Source organism: Cetorhinus maximus, chromosome 1, assembly GCF_964194155.1.
Source record: "Cetorhinus maximus chromosome 1, sCetMax3.hap1.1, whole genome shotgun sequence".
NCBI lineage: Eukaryota > Metazoa > Chordata > Chondrichthyes > Lamniformes > Cetorhinidae > Cetorhinus > Cetorhinus maximus.
Genome location: NC_135879.1, coordinates 7034995 through 7057414, shown reverse-complemented (window position 1 = coordinate 7057414; position 22420 = coordinate 7034995). Strand labels below are relative to the sequence as shown.

The 22420-nt window shown below is 44.4% G+C and overlaps 1 protein-coding gene across 2 annotated transcripts in view; it reads right to left on the bottom strand.

The window, feature by feature from the left end:
- LOC144699285 (hematopoietic prostaglandin D synthase-like) overlaps nucleotides 1-22420 on the bottom strand; it is a 593140-nt gene that overhangs the window by 7170 nt on the left and 563550 nt on the right. The window contains exons 1-4 of one of the 2 annotated variants that reach the window (XM_078570574.1): nucleotides 15695-15871; nucleotides 12958-13098; nucleotides 2579-2671; nucleotides 2336-2445 (exon numbers count right to left, since the gene is read on the bottom strand). In XM_078570574.1, the coding sequence (XP_078426700.1) occupies nucleotides 2336-2445; nucleotides 2579-2671; nucleotides 12958-13090 (336 nt within the window). In that variant the 5' untranslated portion in view covers nucleotides 13091-13098; nucleotides 15695-15871. Of the gene's footprint in view, nucleotides 1-2335; nucleotides 2446-2578; nucleotides 2672-12957; nucleotides 13099-15694; nucleotides 15872-22420 lie in introns of those variants that run through there. The other variant, XM_078570565.1, reaches the window with a different exon arrangement.

Below are 22420 nucleotides of genomic sequence, written 5' to 3'. Positions count from 1 at the left end.
AGGCAGGGCCTCAGTGTTTTGGCATAGCGGATGGTAAATGCTAAGCTGCTCAAATCCCAGAGGGAAACTACTTGAAACAGCTGCCACAACTCTTTGCAATGTGTACTTTATTGCAAGATGAATGCCTTGAATTCAGTAGTAATGAGCCTACCAAGACTTAGAGGTTTTTTTACAAAACAAAATTAAACATCTATTAATAGAAGAAAAGATTTTAAGCAGATACGTAGGTCTACAAATTACTATAATAACTCATAAATCTCCTAATTAATCTAGCTCCTAGTTAGACCTCCATTAAGGCAACAGTAAAAACAAATAAATTTCAACAGACCCAGGCAAAGCTACACAATACCCTGGACAGTGATGTTCACAGTGAGTTTTCTTAGCTTCGGTCCCTGTAGACAGGAACTTGAAACTTAGAGGCTAGAGGCTTTTCATACTTGTTGGATCTTAAAATGCCTTCCTCCTTACACATAACCTCAACTCCTTCATACATGTTTCTCCCTTTTTGATGTAAATCCCATTGTTCCAATATGTCTTTGCAGCTTTACTTTTTCCATAATATAAATCTTTCACAGCACTCATATTATCAGTAATCTTTGGGAAAAATAAACACACTGTTTGGCTTAGCCTCTGTTGCATAGGTGTAACACCTTACCATCTCTTTGAAATTCACGACTCTGGTTTACCTAAAAATGAAAACGTTCTTCACACCCCACATTCTAAAACGTCAGCCACGATAACTCAAAAGCTCCAGGCCAGCTGTCTGCAATTCAATTAAAACCCCCACGCACACACAACCTCACAGAGAAACTAATCCAAACACCACTATTAACCTACCTTTACAATAAATCATGGTAATATTATGAAAATTATTATATTTTCATGGCACTCAGTTTAACATCTCATTCGAATGATGGCACCTCTAATACTTGCATTGGAAACAGTTCAAAGTTGGTTCACTAGGCTGATTCCTGCGATTAGGGATTTGTTTTATGAGGAAAGTTTGGGCTTATACTTATTGGGAGATTTGAAGAATGAGAGGTGACCTTATTGAAACATATAAGATTCTGAGAGGGCTTGACAGGCTGAGAGGCTGTTTCCCCTTGTGAAGGGATCTAGAACTAGGGGCACAGTTTAAAAATAAGGGAAGATGAAATTATTTTAAGGTGGCGGTGAGGAGGTATTTCTTCTCTCAGAGGGTCATTAGTGTTGGAATTCTCTTCTCCAGCGAGCAGTGGAGCCTGAGTCATTTAATATATTCAAGGCTGAGTTAGACAGTTTTTTGATTGACAAGGGAGTCAAGGGTTATGGGGGACAGGCAGGAAAATGGAGTTAAGGCCACATCAGATCAGCCATGATTTTATTGAGTGGCAGAGCAGACTCAAGGGTCCGAATGCCTAACCTTGCTCCTATTTCTTGGGGAGAATTTTCTCCCCATCGGGTGGGCTGGTCGTGTGCGGGCGCAGAGCCGATCGCCGCCCGTGATCGGCTGCGCGCCGCCATTTTACACGGGTGGGCCAATTAAGGCCTGCCCAGCGTGACGTGCATTTGGAAGCGCTCAGCGCTCCCTGTGCGGGCTGGGGCGGGGGGGGGGGGGTGGGGAGGAGGGAGAGTTGGGGCCTGCGCTCTTTCACGCATGCGCGTGAAAGAGCGCGGAAATCTCCCTGAGGCATAACTTAAGTTTTAAACATTTAAAAAATTAAAAAATAAAATTATTCAGACATGTCCCCTCATGTGACAGTGTCACATGAGCTGGAACATGTTCATGAATTTTCATTAAAATTTTTATTTAATTAATGAAACTTTCATGAAACCTCAACCCGCCCGTGGATGAGGTTTCATGAAAAATGCGAAGGCCGCCTGGGCTCTTCGCCTGCCCCCCCCACTCCACCCCCAGCCTTAGGGTTGGACGGGCAGTTTTCACAATAGGCCTAATTAGTTTAATAATGGCCTCAACAGGCCGTTGACAGTTCGGCGGGCGTGCAGCTGACTCTGGTGCATGCCCGCCGAATGGAAGAGCGGAATGACGCACGGTGACGCCGGGACCCACACCCAACATCATCGCGTGTCATATTACGCGTCAGCGTGTGGGGCCCAACCCCGCTCGCCGAACAGAAGATTCTGGCCCTTCTGTTCTTATGCAGCACTCCCCCCCTCAGTACCACACTGGTAGTGTCAACCTAGATGATGTGCTCAAGTCTCTGGATTAAGGCTTGAGCTCACACGGAGAAGTGAGAGTGCTACCCAGAGTGAGCCACAGTCGGCACCTTAAAAGCAAATTTTATCTTAACCACGAACGCTTCTCTATCTTGCAATATTTGAAATTCAGTCGTACTTTCACAGCTGGGTTCTTCTCAGTCCAGGGGAACATATTCATGAAATCATTTATTGTGTCTACAATGGCATCCGCCTGAGCTTGTTCAAGGCTGTTTCTTCCCACTAGGCCTAAGAAAGAATTAAAAAAAAAATGGAAAATATATAATTGTCGGACTGGGAAAGAGACCACATTGAACTCCCACCATGATGGTATTGACACGGAAGTACTAAAAATGAAATGAACTGTATTGGCTAACAGTACCTGCTTCTCTGGCCAAATATCTGGCAATAGCGGTGCTCTGGTTGAGTACGGTATCATCCACCCTCAGAATTGGAATTTGTTGAAAAAGCAGAGCTGGAATGAGAACCACACAGAGTCCAGTTTAGTGTGAGAATTAAATCCAAACCCTTCATAAGTAGTCATAGTATTGGGCATGATATCAGCCATGCAGACCTGCCAAGTCACCATATTACATAGGTTATAATAATCTTGGTACAGAATGATAACCTTAAACTCTTAAATTTCCTACATTACAATGTTTCAAAAGCACTTCATTGACTGTAAAATGCTTTTGGACCTTCTGAGGTAGTGAAAGGTGTTACATAATTGGTTTTTAAAGTGAATCACTCACTGGGAAAATAAACAATCAACACAAAACCAAATGAAATTTTGGGGCAGGACTTTAATTCACAGTGCACCTTCCCCGTCCTCAGGGATCCCAAAGTACTCAACAGCCAATGAACTTTTTTGTAGACAAACATAGCAGCCAGTTTTCAAAGCCACAGCCCCACGAACAGCAATGGGACAAACCATCAGGTTTGATGGTGTTGGCTGTTGGATAAATGTTGACTAGGATCCCAGGAGCATTTCCCTGCTCATCATTCAATAATGCCATGGGATTGAAAGGCTTATAATTTTATTTTGTTAGGAGTGTGTTTCAGTAAAGACAGAAATGTATGCAGAACAGCAGAACTGGGAAGTAACAGATGTGTTTCAGACAGGATAAGAAATGAGACAGGCAAGCTAGTAAAACAAGGAACAAGGTCCAGGGAGTGGGTGTTGGAATCAAGGGGATCCAGACTTCTGCGCAATCAGCAAGATATGGTGGCTGTGCAAGCATGAGAATAATGTCTCGTGTCTGTACACACAGGAAATAAGTAACCAAAGCCTGAGGCATCTGTTGAGCCTGTGATTGTGAGTTGACAAGATTAGAGTGTGTGTACATGACTAACTGTGTATAAAAAAAGGTGATTTCACAGTAAACTGTAGAGTGCAGTCTTGGACTGCCCAAGGCTGTCCTTACCTGGGGACACCTGAAGAATTAATAAATGATCGTAGCCTGTACCCCAGTCTCCTGCTGGTTTGTAAGACAAACTACAACAGGATCAAGATACCTCCACCTGATGGGACCATGGTTTAGCATCTGATTTGAAGGATAGCAGCTGTAATAATGTGACTCTCCTAAAAACTGTATTGAAGGGTCAGTCAAGATTGAGTGCTGAAGTGGGGTTTAAACTTTAACCACTGGCACAAAAGTGAGAGTGCTACCAACCAAGCCAAGCTGACACTTGATGCTGTCTCTCCAGAGGTGTTGGCTCCTGCATGCTCCAGGTTACAGGTGCAAATACCTCACTCAGGAGACCTGTCCTCCTTTACACAACCAGGTAGTGAATCTCAGCAGGCACCTCCACTGTGGAGGGCATCAACCCGCACCCACATGTTCAGCTTTTAACATTGGCCTCTTGTTAGCAACCTTGGCTGACTTTTGCCCATCCCATGCCAGCACTTACCAACTTGCAACCTCTATCACCTAGAACAAGGGAAGCAGAGACAATGGGAACACACCTGCAAGTTCCCCTCCAAGTTGCACACCATCCTGACTTGGGAGTATTTCGCTGTTACTTTGTTATCGCTGAGTCAGAATCCTGGAACTCCCTCCCTAACAGCACTGTGGGTGTACCTACACCACATGGACTGCAGCGATTCAAGAAGGCGGCTCACCACCACCTTCTCAAGGGCAACTAGGGATGTGCAGCAAATGCTGACTCACATCCCATGGCTCCAGGCATGGGGAGATTTAAAGGAGGTTTGTTGGTTCCCCAGCAACCTCCTGGGTTCAGTTTCAACACAAGACCCCTGTGCCGTAGAAAAAATGGCACACATGAGGGAATAGACCACTCAGTTGGAATAGTAGTGATATTAATTGGTTTCCAGCTGCTTCCCAACGCGTAGCCCTTCTCCTCAAGATGCCACCTCTGGAAATATTGCACGGAAGCAGCAACACGTCGGGCAGCCAGCACACCTTGCTCCTCAAACCTTTCTACCCTATCATGTCAGCTTGCCTCAGTCAGGTAGCCATCGTGGTTCTGGTTCAGTAGGTCTAGGCCCCTTGAACCTAAGGACGGGGTGCCAAACTCATTTCACATGTTGTACTGATCCAACACAGTGCGCACCTCATTCGCCAGTAGTTATTTCAACGCGCTGGAGTAGAAACCAGCATGCCTTTCTCATGTATTTGGGGAATAACATGGGCACAATGTAAACCAATATCTGGGCTTGTGAAGGCCACACTCCATCTGCCCTGACTTTGCCCTCGTAATCTTGGGCCTCACTGTTTTTAGGCCTCCATGGCAGCTGCCTGAGATGGGCTTTGGATCAATTAAAGAGAGGTCCTGTGCCTATTTCAGGACCCCACTGCAAAATGTGTCAGAATCTAGATGAACCATTGCAAACCCTCACTAGTACCCTGACTAGTTTTTCAGTTCTGTAGCTGTCCTCAAGGAGATCTATGGCGACTACAGAAAAAAATTAGGGCAGTTGTTTTTCCATTTACTTCCCTTTCTGTGGGCCCTAGATAGCCTGTATTCAACCTTCTGACATCGACCCGCCTCACAGTACTTCCCAGTAATGCTAAGTTCAATTGTTAAATCCATCGCAAACATCGTACAAGCTTCCTGTCAAAGCTGTAAGCTTCCTGCGAATGTTTATTAAAACAAGATCCAAATGCCAAATTTTGGAGGGGCATGTACCCAGACTCAAGCTGCATATACTTCAATTTCCACTCACTATTTCTGCAGATCTCAGCATGCAGTCATTCAAAATATATTCCCTCAGAAAATGTTTTAAACAACATAGCTACTTCATGTCTTAATAGCAGCATTCCTGCCAGTGTAAGGCAAAGATTAATTGATGCTTTATAAAATAATGGTGCTCCTTGTGTACTTATCATATTTCACACCATTGTTTGCTTCACAGCGCTACCAAATGTTGCATTCTTTCTTCTTTCTTTAGTGCTATTGGTGGAGGGATAGATCCCAGAAGGAAAAAACAGTAAAAAAAAAACTGGGAAGAAAGAATACTGGTCCGGACTGGTCCTGTATGCCTTAAAATGGAACACCAGAAAAAACTGGGAAATAAGAGTAATGGTCCGAACTTCATTTCTCCTTCCGGCATTGGTCAAGACACAACACCGAACTCCCCTGATCTTCCTCAAAATAGTGCCCTAGGATCCTTTACACTCACCTGAGAGCGCAGGCAGGGCCTTGGTTTAATATCTCATCTGCAATATGGCGCCTCTGATAGTGCAGCACTCCCTCGGTGCTTGACTGGAGTATCAGCCTAGATTTATGTGCTCAGGTCTCTAGGTCTCTGGAGTGGGATTTGAACACACAACCTTCTGACTCAGAGGTAAAAGTGCTAGTAACTGCTCCACAGCCAACCACAAAGAGACGCTAAGTTAATTTCAAAATTCATCTGAATGCTTGGTAATCTAATTGCGTTCGCGGTTACAAACTACACTGCTTAAGGGGGCAGGAAGACAAAAGTTACAGCGCAGGCTATCGTCAGACTTTATAAAACAATTACTTTTACTTTTGGAACAAATATTTTTGTTACAAAGCTTCCGATGCTGGAAGTAATTGTTCATCCCGAACGGTTGGTAGCATGAAACAGAAACAAAAACCGCTGGAAAAACTCAGCAGGTCTGACAGCATCTATGGAGAGAGAGACGGAGTTAATGTTTCGAGTCCGTAGGACTCTTCTTCGGAACTAAAGAGAAGTAAAAATGTGGTGAAATATATACTGTTTAAGGGGGAGGGGGGGTGGGGGTGGTTGGGACAGGGTGAAGCTGGATAGGTGGAGGCAAAGGAATTGGGCTGAGACCAAACAAAGTCAGAATTTTACGCTCCCCACCGCGGCAGGCTTTTAGGTGGGCGAGGGGTGGGTAGCGTGTGAAATTGAAGGTACAGGATTCCCTCCGAGTTCCTGCCTGCCCCAATCTTGCAGAGGTTTTACACCGGGGCAGGCAAGGCTTCAGACGGGAAGCCCACCCTTGCCCCAGTTGAGACCCTTAAATGGCCAATTAATGGCCACTCAAGGGCCATTTCCCGCCCAGCCTCGATTTTTAGCCTGGCGGGCAGATTGAAGCTCCGTGGGGTGGGGGGGGATATCCGAAAATAAAGAAAGTTAGATCTCGGGCGGGAAGAGAGGGGTGGGGTGGGGGGCGCCTCCATGAAAAGCCCCCTTCTGACTGGGGGCGGCCTCCCCTTAAGGCCCGGTGACCTTCGGACCTCCCTCCTCCCCGGCCTAACACACCCGAGACCCAGATCGCCACACCCCCCACCCCACCGGCAACCCCCCCCAGGCCTTCCCTACCCTTCCCGCCCCGACAATTTACCTGGGTCTCTGGTTCCCAGGACTTAGTCTCAGGCAGCTCCATGCAGTTCCTCTTCTGGCCACAGCGGCACTGTTGCTGCAGGGGCTGGAGAGCTGCTGACCAATCAGTTTGGCTGGCAGCACTCTGAGCTGGGACTCCCCCTCCCATGTGATCAATGCTTGTCCCTTGCCATCCCAAAAATTCAGGCCAACTTTATTTACTTTATTTTTATATAAACAGTACTTTATTTTTAAATCGAACCACTGAATTGTTAGACTTATCCTCATGATTAGCAAAGCAAATGATGGAAATAAAAGTATATCGATGGGTTTTGACATGGGCTCGTCTGCCTCCTCGATTTATATCACAAAAGGTGAATCAGAGGGTTTTTTTTGTACAATTCATAATCCCACATGTAAAGTGATAATTTGTGGAGCACCACAAATAAACGAAAAGGGAATTGAGGAAAGATTTTGCTCCCTCAGGATGTGGTTGAGACAAGTTACTTACATGTTTTCAAAAGGAAAGTTGACAAATACATGAGTGGATAGAAAGATATGCTGCAAGGCTGAAGTCAGGCAGATGGAATGAGAGGAGCCTCATGTTTCTGTGCTGTATTATTCTATGTAATTCTACGGATAAACAATACCAGCCACCGGGACAGTCACGCCTCACCAACCCAATCTCTCACTTCTCCCTAATTGTCAGACCCTACACCACAGCCCTAATATCATAATTTTGTAAAGTCACCAACGAATCATGGCTTTTCTTTCAAACTACGCATTGCAATTCAATCACACTGCACGATTTGTATTTATATAGCACCTTTTAACACAATAAAATGTCTTAAGGCACTTCAGAGGTGCCTTCTGAAACAAAATCTGACATCCAATAAGTAGATATTAGGGCAGAAGAAGCAATTAGGAAAGCATGTCCGAAGAGAAGCCTTAAAGGCGGAAAGAGAGGACAGAGATTTTAACAAGGAGTTTTGAAGCTTAAGGCAACTGATGGCACGGCCACCAATGCTAAATTAATTTATGTTTCCAATGCTGGAGTGATTTAAAGGGGTATTGCGTGACCAGGACCTGGTGCGAGTGAATTAATTATATTAATCATTTGCTGATGTTTCTTCTACCTCTCTGGATTCTGTTCCGTAGGGTGGGCTTATTGGACCACCAGGCCCGAGTTATTTTAGCTCAGCCTGTTCTCAGCCTGGATTGTCTCAAAACTCACCCTTCCCTTTTTCCTCCAAGTTAAATAATGAGTGGGAAGGGACCAGTTCTGATGAAAGGTCACTGACCTGAAACGTTAACTCTGTTTCTTTTTATATTGCAGATTGCCAGCATGCGAGTATTTTGCTTTTTGGTAGAGAAGGGAACTGCCTGGGATTGCAGTGTGTGGCACACTGCACAATACCGAGCTGCTTAACTATATTGAGCATCCCAGGTATGTTAATCGCCTACTCCATAAACAGTTTACACCTAGACTTCACAAGGCGTTACACCTGAAGCAGAACTAATTTAACTTCCTGCCAGCTTTACATAAATAAGAGATTAAAAACTATATCCGTTCAGCACATGACAGTTTTGAAAAAGTTAACCAATCCATCTCACTAATGTTAGAAACATTGAAAAAGAAAACACACGGAAGAGTGAGATTATGAGAAATACCGAACTCAGTGACTTTGTAAATTAATCCCCGCCACCAGGAAAGTTGGTTTTCCCCCTCAAATCCAATCTTTCAGTTATTCTCGTAATCACTGATTGAAACTCAGTTTGCAACAATATTTCACCATGTACGTTACTTAGGAGTTGTAGCACAAAAAAAGGCCATTTAACCCATCTAGCCCATACCATTGTTGATGCTCCACTTGAGCCTCCTCTGTATCTCACCTTATCAGCATATCCTTCAATTCCTTTCTCCCCCAGGTATCTATCTCGCTCCCCTGAAAAATCTAACTTGAAGCCACCTGCAGATTCAATGATCTTTTACTCCAAAGTTCAAAACTCTAGAATAATTTTACATTGAATTACAAAGAATGAATTACACAGAATGTTCATCACAGAAAGAGGACGATTCCCCCCAACTAATCTCTGCCGGTGTTTATACTCCATACATTCCGCTCCATTTACTTCATTGCAGTCTTTCAGTATATCTTTCTATCCCCTTTTCTCTCATGTACATTTCTAGCTTTCTTTTGAAAGCATCTAAGTTATTAGCCTCAACCACTTCCCATGGGAATAAGTTCCATATTTTAACCAATTTCTTTTTCTTTTTATTCAGTCGCTCATGGGATGTGGGTGTCACTGGCTGGGCCAGCATTTATTGCCCATTCCTAGCTGCCCTTGAGAAGGTGGTGGTGAGCTGCCTTCTTGAACCGCTGCAGTCCATGTGGCATGGGTACTCCCACAGTGCTGTTAGGGAGGGAGTTCCAGGGTTTTGACCCAGCAACAGTTAAGGAACGGCAATATATTTCCAAGTCAGAATGGTGAGTAACTTGGAGGGGAACTTCTAGGTGGTGGTGTTCCCATCTATCTGCTGCTCTTGTCCTTCTAGGTAATAGAGGTCGTGGGTTTGGAAAGTGCTGTCTAAGGAGCCTTGGTGAATTCCTGCAGTGCATCTTGTAGGTGGTATACACTGCTGTTACTGTGCGTCGATGTTGGAGGAAGTGAATGTTTGTGGATGTGGCGCCAATCAAGTGGGCTGCTTTGTCCTGGATGGTGTCAAGCTTCTTGAGTGTTGTGGGAGCTGCACTCATCCAGGCAAGTGGGGAGTATTCCATCACACTCCGGACTGGTGCCTTGTGGACAGGCTTTGGGGAGTCAGGAAATGGGTTACTCGTTGCACTGTTTCTAGCCTCTGACCTGCTCTTATAGCCACAGTATTTATATGGCTAGTCCAGTTCAGTTTCTGGTCAATGGTAACCCCAGGATGTTGATAGTGGGGGATTCAGTGATGGTAATGCCATTGAACATCAAGGGGAGATGGTTGGATTCTCTCTTGTTGGAGACAGTCATTGCCCGACACTTGTGTGGTGTGAATGTTACTTGCCACTTGTCAGCCCAAGTCTGGACATTGTCCAGGTCTTGCTGCATTTGGACATAGAGTCATGAATGGTGTTGAACAAATGGTGCTGAACACTGAAAATCCCCACTTCTGACCTTATGGTGGAAGGAAGGTCATTGATGAAGCAGCTGAAGATGGTTGGGTCTAGGACACTACCCTGAGGAACTCCTGCAGTGATGTCTTGGAGCTGAGATGACTGACCTCCAACATCCACAACCATCTTCCTTTGTGCTAGGTATAACTCTAACCAAGAAGAGTTTTCCCCCTGATTCCCATTGATCCAGTTTTGCTTGGGCTCCTTGATGCCACATTCTGTCAAATGCTGCCTTGATGTCAAGGGCAGTCACTCTCACCTCACCTCAGGAGTTCAGCTCTTTTGTCCACATTTGAACCAAGGCTTTAATGATGTCAGGAGCTGAGTGGCCCTGGCGGAACCCAAACTGGGCGTCAGTAAGCAGGTTATTGCTAAGCAAGTGCCATTTGATAGCACTGTTGATGACCCCTTCCGTTACTTTACTGATGATTGAGAGTAGACTGATGGGGCGGTAATTGGCCGGGTTGGATTTGTCCTGCTTTTTGTATATAAGACATACCTGGGCAATTTTCCACATAGCTGGGTAGATGCCAGTTTTGTAGCTGTACTGGAACAGCTTGACTAGGGGCACGGCAAGTTCTGGAGCACAAGTCTTCAGTCCTATTGCCGGAATATTGTCAGGGCCCTTAGCCTTTGCAGTATCCAGTGCCTTCAGCCGTTTCTTGATATCACGTGGAGTGAGTTGAATTGGCTGAAGACTGGCTTCTGTGATGCTGGGGACCTCCGAGGAAGCCGAGATGGATTATCCACTCAGCACTTCAGGCTAAAGATTGTAGCAAATGCTTCAGCCTTATCTTTTGCATTGATGTGCTGGGCTCCTCCATCATTGAGGATGGGGATATTTGTAGAGCCTCATCCTCCAGTGAGTTGTTTAATTGTCCACCACCATTCACAATCAGATGTGGCAGGACTGCAGAGCTTAGATCTGAACCGTTGGTTGTGGGATCACTTAGCCCTGTCCATCACTTGCTGTTTATGCTATTTGACACACAAGTAGTCCTGTGTTATAGCTTCACCAGGTTGACACCTCATTTTTAGGTATGCTTGGTGCTGTTCCTGGCATGCCCTCCTGCACTCTTCATTGAACTAGGGTTGATCCCCTGGCTTGATGGTAAAGGTAGAGTGGGGGATATGCCAGGCCATGAGGTTACAGATTGTGTTTGAGTACAATTCTGCTGCTGCTGATGGCCCACTGCACTGCATGGATACCCAGTATTGAGTTGCTAGTTCTGTTCGAGAGCTATCCCATTTCTCACAGTGGTAGTGCCACACACACAATGGAAGGTATCCTCATTGTGAAGGAGGAAATTTGTCTCCACAACGAGTGTGTGGTGGTCACTTCTACCAATACTGTCATGGACAGATGCATCTGCGGCAGGCAGGTTGGTGAGGGTGAGGTCAAGTATGTTTTTCCCTCTTGTTGGTTCCCTCACTCCTTGCCGCAGACCCAGTCTAGCAGCTATGTCCTTTAGGACTGGGCCAACTCAGTCAGCAGTGGTGCTACCGAGCCACTCTTGGCGATGGACATTGAAGCCCCCTACGCAAAGTACATTCTGCGCCCTTGCCACCCTCACTGCTTCCTCCAAGTGGTGTTCAACATGGAGGAGCACTGATTCATCAGCTGAGGGAGGGCGGTATGTGGTAATCAGGAGAAGGCTTCCTGACCTGATGCCATGAGACTTCATGGGGTCCAGAGTCGATGTTGAGGACTCCCAAGGCAACTCCCTCCTGACTGTATCCCACTGTGCCGCCACCTCTGCTGGGGCCCATAGCCTTTGCTATGACATACGCAGGGATGGCGATGGTGGTGTCTCGGACATTATCTGTAAGGCATGATTCCATGAGGATGACTATGTCAGGCTGTTACTTAACTAGTCTGTGAGACAGCTCTCCCAATTTAATAAGGAGGACTTTGCAGGGTCGACAGGGCTGCGATTGCCGTTGTCGTTTCCGGTGCCTAGGTCAATGCCGGGTGGCCTGTCTGGTTGCATTCCTTTTTTGTGACTTTGTAGCGGTTTGTAACAACTGAGCGGCTTGCTAGACCATTTCAGAGGGCATTTAAAAGTCAACCACATTGCTGTGGGTCTGGAGTCACATCAGGTAAGGACGACAGATTTCACATGAGTGAACCAGATGGGTGTTTACAACAATCAACAATTTTTTCATGGTCATTAGACTTTGAATTCCAGATTTTTATTGAATGCAAATTCCACCATCTGGTACAATGACAGTACCACTATGCCACCGCCTCCCCTTATTCAATTTCTGCCTAATTTCTCCTTATTTCTCTGTTGGATTTATTACTAATTACCTTGCATTTATGGCCCCAAGTTTTGGATTTTGCCACAAATGAAAACACTCTCCACAACTACCCTATACAGCTCACTCATAATTTGCAAAACCCCTGTCAGTTTCAGGTCTTCGCTAATGTTGTGTTCAGAATAATCCTTAGTTGTGAAAATCCTTACAGCTGTGACGTTGAAACCCACAGGCAACCCAACATCACAGCAGAGCTCAAATCTTGTGAAGAAAGAATCTTATGTTGGGATATTACAGTTTTTCAGCATTAATCTCCCTTTAATTGTTCAGACGGCAGAGAGGTTGAAATTATTCTGCTCTCTTGCCCTGCCAAATTTTCAAGTCAAAAACTTTTTAAGCTTATTTATTTTCTAGCACAAAGCGATATCATCCAGGGCAGGACAGAACTGCACTGCAGAACCCAAATTCTACTTTCATTCTTGGGGTGAGACGAGACAATGGGAGGAATGGGAAAATGATTAATTGTTCCAAAGTTTACAATTGTCATTTGTAATCACTGCTACTTACATTGTTTTACATTGAGCCAATCCATCATTTCAATTGTGTTGTCTTCATATTTTATTCCACTGTACGCAAAAATATAACGAGCAGTTTCAGCTCTTCCTCTTATTTTAAAGTAGGTTAACTTGTAGTTTGGCATGTTTCAACCTGTCAAGGATCAAGCACAACAATTTTTTTTAACAGAAGATCAGCTACAGCTCAGTTATCTATTAAGATCTGTTAGTTGTAAGTTCTTTGGCATGAACGCTGGATTAAACCAAGGATTGGAGGAACAAAATGAGGCATATTGCCCAAATCCAACAATAGGCTCAGCTAAATTTTTGTCGAGAGTTTGGTTACTATTGGAAGCAGTAGCAAATGTGAAATGTTACTTGCAGGAAGAATTGCTGGACTTCCATTAAATGTAAAAAAAAATTGAACCCTTATTTTGAAATTCTCTATCTCTAACCATCTCACCAACCCTATAACCTTCTGAAATCTGACCTCTTAATCTTCCTGATTTTCATCGCTTCACTGTTCATGCCTTAGTTAACCTAAGCTCTGCAATCCCTGCCCTAAGCCTCTCTGCTTCTCCTCCCTCCTCCTTTCAGATCCTTTTCAAAACCTACATACTCGACCAAGCTTTTGGTCACCTGTCCTAATGTTTCCTTACGTGGCTCGGTGTCAAATTTCTGCCCGATATTCACTCCTGTGAGCCACTTTGAAATGTTTTTACTACGTTAAAGGGGATACATAAATGCAAGTTGTTGTTGATCAATTTTGTTAGAGAAAACATTGGTGCGTGCAGTAACTGGGCTCTTGCTGGTGCAGCAGACTGGAAAATAAAGCCAATTCGATGCAAGCCAGTGGTCCCTTTCTGAACCAGCATCGTCCAAAACTAAGGGCAGGCAGGATGTGCAATTTCAGTGATCGATCTAACCCCCACCATCTGAGAAGCACTTCTGTTTTATTTTTGATTGAATCATTTATTTGAGTTATATGAGATCAATATTGCCCTAATAAAACAATTGCTGATGATAATCATGAATTTCTTTATTTATTCACAGGGTGTGGGCTCCGTTGGCTGGGCCAGCATTTATTGCCCATCCCTAGTTGCCCTTGAGAAGGTGGTGGTGAGCTGCCTTCTTGAACCGCTGCAGTCCATGTGGTGTAGGTACACCCACAGTGCTGTTAGGAAGAGAGTTCCAGGATTTTGACCCAGCAACAGCAAAGGAACGGCGATATATTTCCAAGTCAGGATGGTGAGTGACTTGGAGGGGAACTTCCAGGTGGTGGTGTTCCCATCTATCTGCTGCCCTTGTCCTTCTGGACGGTAATGGTCGTGGGTTTGGAAGGTGCTGTCAAAGGAGCCTTGGTGAATTTCTGCAATGCATCTTGTAGATGGTACACGCTGCTGCTACTGTGCGTCGGTGTTGGAGGGAGCGAATGTTTGTGGATGTGGTGCCAATCAAGCGGGCTTTTATTACTGCAAGGGCTAAAAGGTTGCACTTGTGTTACCTTGAATTGTCTCGTTTCTATAATAATTGCCATGGATTTCAAATATAGGGTGCAAAATTAACTCACCCTGATTTTTGGACAAGAGGGCTATGATTTGCTACATGTACATGCTCATTCAGATAGAGGTGGATAAAACACAATATCTTTTTCTCCCCTTTTTCATCCGAATGATTGTCGGGCAACTTCCTGCACCTCCAGTGCTGATCTCCTCTTCTTAACTCTACCAGCAAGCTCTTCATGCAGCGCATGGTACAGACAGCCTGCTTTTTTTTAAAAAAAGGCAGGCTGCCTATTAATGGAGAACACACGCAGGTTGTGCACATAGCAACCCAGGGTGCCCACTCGAGGCTTTAAGTTTCTCATTTGTTAGCCTTTCATCTGAATGTATTAGCGGGTTGCGGGTTGCATAGAGGAGACCTGGATTCAAAACTTTGAGTACAGAAGATGAAGGGGTCATCTAATTGATGTGTTTAAGATGATTAAAGGAGTTGGTAGGGTGGATAGAACTATTTCCTCTGGCAGGAGTGTCCAGAACAAGGGAGCATAACCTTAGAATGAGAGCCAGGCCACTCAGGAAGTAGCTCTTCATACAAAGGGTTGTGGAAATCTGAAATTCTCTCCCCTAAAAAAAGCGGGCGAGGCTGGGGTGGGAGGTGGGGGGGTCAGTAGAAAATTTCAAAACGGAGGCATACATATTTTTTTTTGTTAAGGAACGAAGATGAGAGTTAAAGTGCGGATCAACCATGCACTAGTATGCAGGCTCAGGAGGGGCTGAACAGCCTCATCCTGTTGCTAGGTCGCACTGTGAAACCTTCAGTTACACGAAAGCAGCCAGCCTAACAGAGATGAAGTTTTTCCTCGCCCTTGCCAGTCAAGGATTAATAATGGGATTTGGGATTCATTCAGCTCCCGGGAACTGAACACAGGCAGGTTCGCAGCGAACCATCCAGCCAGTGCTGAATGGCAAGAGGGGGCTCAGAACACCACCACCACCCTAAAGCACATTTCACCTTGGTTGACCCCAGGTGTTTGTGCGTGTCTATTTATACTGTTAAAGGAAAAAAACACCCCCTACCTGAAACCATCACCTTTAAAACAGAGACCTGAGCTGGTCAGGGGGTGTTGCACAGACACTGAATCCAGTTTAAAATCCTGCCTGGGAGAGTACTCAATGGTGACCAGAGAATTTCACCCCCTTGGCACCACCAACGGGACAGCTCTTCAATCCTTGGAAAACACCCCTTACCTGCTCTCCGCTCGGATTTCGGTGCAGTTGTCTTCACCGGATCGGTGCTGGAGGAGAACCCGGGCAGGAGGGTTTCTTTGCGCTGTGGATTTAACCGCTGCCGCTGGTTTGCTGAGTTATTGCTGAGCTGAGCTGAGCTGAGTGAGCTTTGCTTTCGCGGAGTCTGCTTTAACTTGGGAAGGGCATCCTCTTGTTGCCCTTTTAAAGGTCTTGCTCAGGCTCCAGAGGCAAGAGGGCGGAGCGCTGAGCAAAGATTTAACTCAGGCAAGTGGAAGTTGAGCACATCAGCAGAGCACTCGACACGTTAACCCTGCCCTTCGCTCCACAGCCAATGCAGAGTTTTTCCACCACCCCCCAACCACCCCCATCAGCAATTTTTGTTTTTGTTTCAGATTTCCAGCATCCGCCAGTATTTTGCTTTTATCAGCAGACAAGATTAACTGGTGAAGCAGTGATGGTGCACTTTCATACTCAGTTTGTGATGGGTCTGAAAAGCATTCCATCCCCTCTCCTAAAGGCCATTTGGCCCATCATGCCTGCTCTGGCTCATGCCCCCACTTCCCCCACACCCTCCCCCCCCCACCCCGAGATTGACCAGGATGGTACCAGAGATGAGGGGAATTCAGTTATGTAGAGAGACTGGAGAAGCTGGGAGTGTTTCTCCCCCCCCTTAAGCAAATAAGGCCCAGGGGAGAATTGGAGGGAAGTGTTCAAAATGATGAAGTGTTTTTGACAGAATGAAGAAGGAGAAACTGTTCCCACCGGCAGGAGGATCACCAACTGGCGGGCACAGATTTAAGAAAATCAGCAAAAAAATCCAGGGAGGAGAGGAGGAGATTTTTTTTTTACATCTGTGAGTGTTTTGCCTGGAGAGTAATGGGAGCAGGTTCAATAGTAGCTTTCAAAAGGGAATTGGATAAATACTTGAGAAGGAAATATTTGAAGGTCGATTGGGGAAAGCAGGACTAATTGGATGGAATTTCAAACAGCATGATGGGCTGAATGGCTTCCTTCTATAAGATTTTATGATTCTAAGATTTCATGATTCTAAAAGTTCCTAACTGGCTTGTGGGTCTGCCTGGGGATTTTTCAACCCTCGTTTATCACTGGTTGCAGCTGTTGATCAAGAAATGTGAAACGGAAGCATTGTAAGATTACCTCTTCAAATTGATTGACCTAAACAAAAGTCCGGAATCCCACATTAATTTTTTTTGGTACAGTGGGTAGCAATCTTGCCTCTGAGTCACAAGGTTCTGAATTCAAGTTCCACTCCAGGACTTGAGCACAAAAATCAAGACTGACATTCCCAGTACAGTACTGAGGGAGTACTGCACTGTTGGAGGTGCAATCCTTTGCATGAGATGTCAAACTGAGGCCCCACATCTACCTGCTTGGATGAATGTAAAAGATCCCATGCATTATTTCAAAGAGGAGCAGGAGATTTGCCCCAGTGTCCTGACCAATATTTACCCCTCAGTCAACAGCACTAAAGAGATTATCTGGTTGTTGTTGCATTGCCGGCTGTGGGAGTTTGCTGTGTGCAAATTGGGCTGCTGCACCTTACAACAAGGACTACACTTCAGAAGTACAGTTTTTTGGCTGTTAAGCACTTTGAGTCATGAAAAGTGCTATATAAATGCAAGATTTTTTTCCTTTTCTTATCAATTTACCCCGTCACCTTCATGAATTGTGCATTTGAACCCCCAGGTCACTCTGTTCCTACACCTCCTTTAAAAATTATACCATTCAGCTTATATAACCTCTCATTCTTCCTTTCAAAATGCAACACTTCACACTTCTCTGCAACAAGTCTCACCTGGCATGTGTCAACCTATTTTACCAGTCGTTTTGAAGCCTGATACTATCCCTATTGTTTACATTATTCCAGTTCAAATTCCGTTGTTGGAAGGGGAATGTTTACCTCTGTAGTTTTTGTAAGAGTTGGACATCGTGTTCAGGTACAGCTCAGTGAATTGAAAAAAATGGCACACAGGCGTATTTGGGGTCAAGGGGGAATTCAGCAAAGAGGACTGATGTAATGAAGGCTGCACAAATGAAGGTTACACGTTTGACTAAAATAAAATAGATGATGAGGATAAAGTAAATGATTTCCTCACTATGAAGGGGCCAGGTGCCTTTAATGGAGTATCTAATCAGTGTTGTCCGAAAGACCCCAGTATGTGGACTACGCCGAAATTGATGAAACTCTGGACTCCCATTATGGCACAATTAAGAATGAAATTGCACTGGGAGAAGGAAGCAGTCCTCAGGTGAGACCGTTGCAGGTTACATTCTCAAGTTAAAGAAACCCTCGTCACTGTGCGTATGCCATGAAGTTAGAAAGCAAACTTGGAGATGCTTTCGTAGGAGACCTAAAGAACAATAAAATCCAGACCAAGCTTTTGAGTAAAGGCATTAAGCTGATGTGGAGGAAGCCCTGTGATGAGGCCACAGCCATGAAAATGGCAGACAGAGATAGAGGCAGATTTCAAGGGAGTTCTTTACTTGAACTGATGGAGGACGTCCACTGGATTTCAGTGGGATCCATGCCACTGCAGCCAATTTCACAGTCTTAGAATCAGATATTTAGATGTTACCGTAGCCTTGGTGGCCGCCAACCATTTGACTGTCCCCGTTACCAGTCAAAGTGCTATGCCTGTGGGAAAGTCGGTCATATCCAGACAGCATGCAGGAGTAGTAATGCTCCAGGTCGCAGTAAAGCACCAGGTGGCATCAATGCACCAGGTCGAGGTCACGATAGGTCTAAAGCTAGTTCAGGAGCCTGGAAGTTCTCAAATGTGCATATGATAGACATGGAAACAGAAGCTGATGTTACCGAGCAGCAAGATCAAGAGTTGTAATCAGTCAAAGAGCAAGAAAAACAGCAGTGAAAGATGAGAGTAGTAGGACTGAAGATATCATTCCAGAGCCGACAGTAGAAATGAAAGTCAGAGATTCCACAACTCGCCTTCATCACTGATATAACCGTAGCAGTGTCTGTTATCTTGGAAGGAGAGTACAAGAGTCCCTCAGTCACATTCCCTTACACAAAACAGGTGAGAAACTGATTAGTTATTCCAAGAAGAGTGTTCCAGTGTTAGGTCAAGATGGTGTTGGGGTGGAATACAATGATACACCCTATTACTTGTCGTTGATAACAGCAGGAGAGAACAATAGCTCCCTGACAGAAAGGAATTGACTTAAGAAGATACAGTTAAACTGGGCCATATTATTTATGGCAGGGATATTAAGAGTATGTCTGACATTGAGGAAGTGCTAAGGGAGCGCAAAGTGGTCTTTGTGCAAGGAGGACCAAACAATAAAATTAGGCATCACGAAGCCAAAGTTAAAATAAAGGACAACGTACAGCTGACATTTTGAAAGGCTAAGTTAATGCCTTATGCACAGTTAGAAGCTGTAAGTAAAGAGCTGGATAAATTTGAAAGAACATGGGTAATTAAGAAGATGAAAAGTTGTGAAGTGTGTCTCAGAATGAGAAATGAACCAACCACAGTTCCTTTTATTCCATAGTCAAACACAAGAAAACCATGGGAATGAGTACAAGTCGATTTCTTTGAGGTGGAAGGGAATTGTACCTTGTTTTGATTGATGGCGATGAGAGTACAAACCCACGACCACTACCACTTAGAAGGATAAGGGCAGCAGATAGATGGGAACACTGCCACCAGGAGTTTCCCCTCCAAGCCACTCCTCATCCTGACTTGGAAATATATCACCATTGCTTCACTGTCACTGGGTCAAAATCCTGGAACTCCCTCCCTAACAGCACTGTGGGTGTACCTACACCATATGGACTGCAGCGGTTCAAGAAGGCAGCTCACCACCACCTTCTCAAGAACAATTAGGAATGGGCAATAAGTGCTGGCCCAGCCAGCGACGCCCTCATCCCATGAATGAATTTTAAAAATGGATAATTGTTGAGTCAATGTCCGATACCACAAGTGCCAGAGCTGTTGAGTTTTTGAGAAGTTGCTTTGCAATTTATGGTTGCTCTGCAATTTAATTGCTTTGCAATTTAATACCAGAGCTGTTGGTATGAGATAATGCTCCACACTTTACATCAGAAGAGTTTGAAGTAGTTCTGAGTAAGAATGGATTCAAACACATTCTGATAATACCCATATCACCCAACATCAAATGATGCTGCAGAAATTAGTGTACACATTGTGAAGAGATCTTTGCAGAGGTACTTGCCAGGCAGTGACTTCCATGTTTCTCTTTGATAGGGGCTAGACAATCTCTTGTTCTCTTACGGAATAACGCCAGGGTCTACAACAGGTTTCTCAACTTATGAGTTAGTGTCTAAAAACACTTAGTTTGTTTGAGCCTGGCATCGGCAACAAAGTAAGAGAAAAAGCAAGATAAGATAAAGATAGGTCATGATACACCAGGCAGGAAACTTAGAGAATTCAGTACTGATAAGAAAGTCATGCTGAAAAACCACCAAAGTGATAAAGAGAAGTATGTGCTTGGAGTTGTTGCAAAGAGACTAGGTGCATTCACGTATCTAGTGAAGATTGGAGAGAGATTCTCATCAGTGCCACGTAGAGCATTTGCTTGAAAGAAGCAAACTGACATAGGGAGTGCATGACAAATCTCCTATGGTCCAAATTCCCCCTACAGTCCAAAGTTAAAGTCCAAAAAAAAAATTGAATGTCACAAAGAAACTGAGTTTGCCAGTATCATAGAATCCACTGGTAGAGCAAAGTAAGTCAGGGTCTTTGATTAAAACTTATAAATGAATGTCCCAGTTGCAACAGCTGCTGGTCATGGAAGTCGAAGTTCAGGGGCGACACATGTCAGAGATGTTGCAGAGCAGAGTCAAGCTAATGGAAATGGAATTAGAAGAAGATATTGAGATAGAAAGAGAAGGAAGCCAGATAGGTTAATTGAAAGTATGTAGGAAGGAACAAGAAATAAATTGTTCTTTTCATTGTTTCTTGTCAAATGATGATGTTTTTGTTAAATACATACTGGCGTGAAGGAAAAACTTTTCTTTTAGTCTGTAAATTACTCTGGAAATATTGGTAATATATGTGTTTTAATTGTGATTACAGTAACAACAAATATGCAACCCAACCTGTTACATTTAAGGTACTGCTGATATTGGCTATTGCATTCTGGCAAATTATGTACAAGTTACCATTTTACATTTTAATTTATAAGTTATTTTTTAAGGGGGTAACATTTTGTTCTACCACCCTCTGTGCTGCCTTTCTGTTGGGAAGGTGTGAGTAAAAGTCAGTTCAATAATGCCTGCCGGAAGTTGAGGATATGCTAGCCCTTGCCAATGCAGTACACAACAGCCTCGCCTTTCCTGACAACTCATGTCTATTTGCATTTGGCCTAATGCCAGGAACATTAAAAAGCTTGCCTTTACCTGAAGAAGGCAATGTGCTTTGCTATGTGACTTCATCATTCAGAGAATGATTCTGCTGCCATTGACGTGTTTGCAAATTTTCAAATTGAATATGTTAGTGCAAGAGGAAAATAAACAAATGCATTGACTACAAGAGTACTTCCTGAGCAAGTGCAATGTTTATGAAATCAAGCTGTATAATGCACACAACATTGACAATATAGTAATGTTTGATTGCAATCTCTAATGCAACAATTCCATGATAGGCAGGAGTTTGTAATCATTAAGTGCCCTCTGGAATGCAAATCCACACTAGATTTGAGGGTTTACATTGCTACCTGGACAGAGGAGGTTTCTGTACATGGTCTAAGCTTCCAAAACTTCTGTTAACACCAAATATTAATGTTCAGCCAACAATTAAAATGTGAAAACAATGAGAGAGTGCTGAGGAGTTTTACAGAAAAGTACCAAGGGAGTCAGTTATGTGAAGAGACTGGCGAAGCTGGGAATATTTTCCTTAGCACAGGGAAGGTCAAGGAGAGATTTAATAGTGTTATTCAAAATTTTGAAGTGTTTTGATAGAGTAAACAAGAAAAAGTTGTTTCTACTGGCATGTGGCTCAGTAACCAGATGACACAAGCTTAACACTATTGTCAAAAAGTCCAGCAGCAGAGATGATGAGCATTTTTTTTATGCAGCGAGTCATTCTGATCGGAAGATCCTGACTGGAAGGGCAGAGGAAGCAGATTGAATAGTAACTTTCAAATGAGAATTGGAGATTTACTTTAAAGGAAATAATCTGCAGGCCTGCAGGGAAAGAGCAGGGGAAGGGAACTAATGAACTGATTGGAGGGGAAAACTCTCTGCTGGACTATTGACAGATGTGGTCGCAACCTTTAATCCCCGAGGCCCCATCACTGAGGTATGGAGCCTCCTGCCCCCACGGTCACCAGTGTGTTGCTGGGGATCCGGTCTGATGATGCCAAAGTACCAGTGCCACTGCAAAATGACACCTAAGTGCGGCCCTTATTAGCTGCTAACCTCCTTGGAGCGAGCAGTCAACCCAGTTCTCAGTCTGCCCCTGGGAAAGACACATGAAAGTAGAAATGCATCAGGGGCCCATCCCAATGAGGATCCTCCATATTTTCCCATCCTCCACCTACAACCTTGTCTCCATGGGCCCATGGAATCATATAGAACAAAAGGAGGCCTTTTGGCCCATCAAGGACCTGCTGGCACTTTAAACGAGCTGTCAAATTTGCTGCTAGATGCATGCCTAAAATGCGTAGAAGGCGTCCTCAAAATGGAGCTTCAGGAATCCTGTTGAACTTCAGGAAAACAAATTG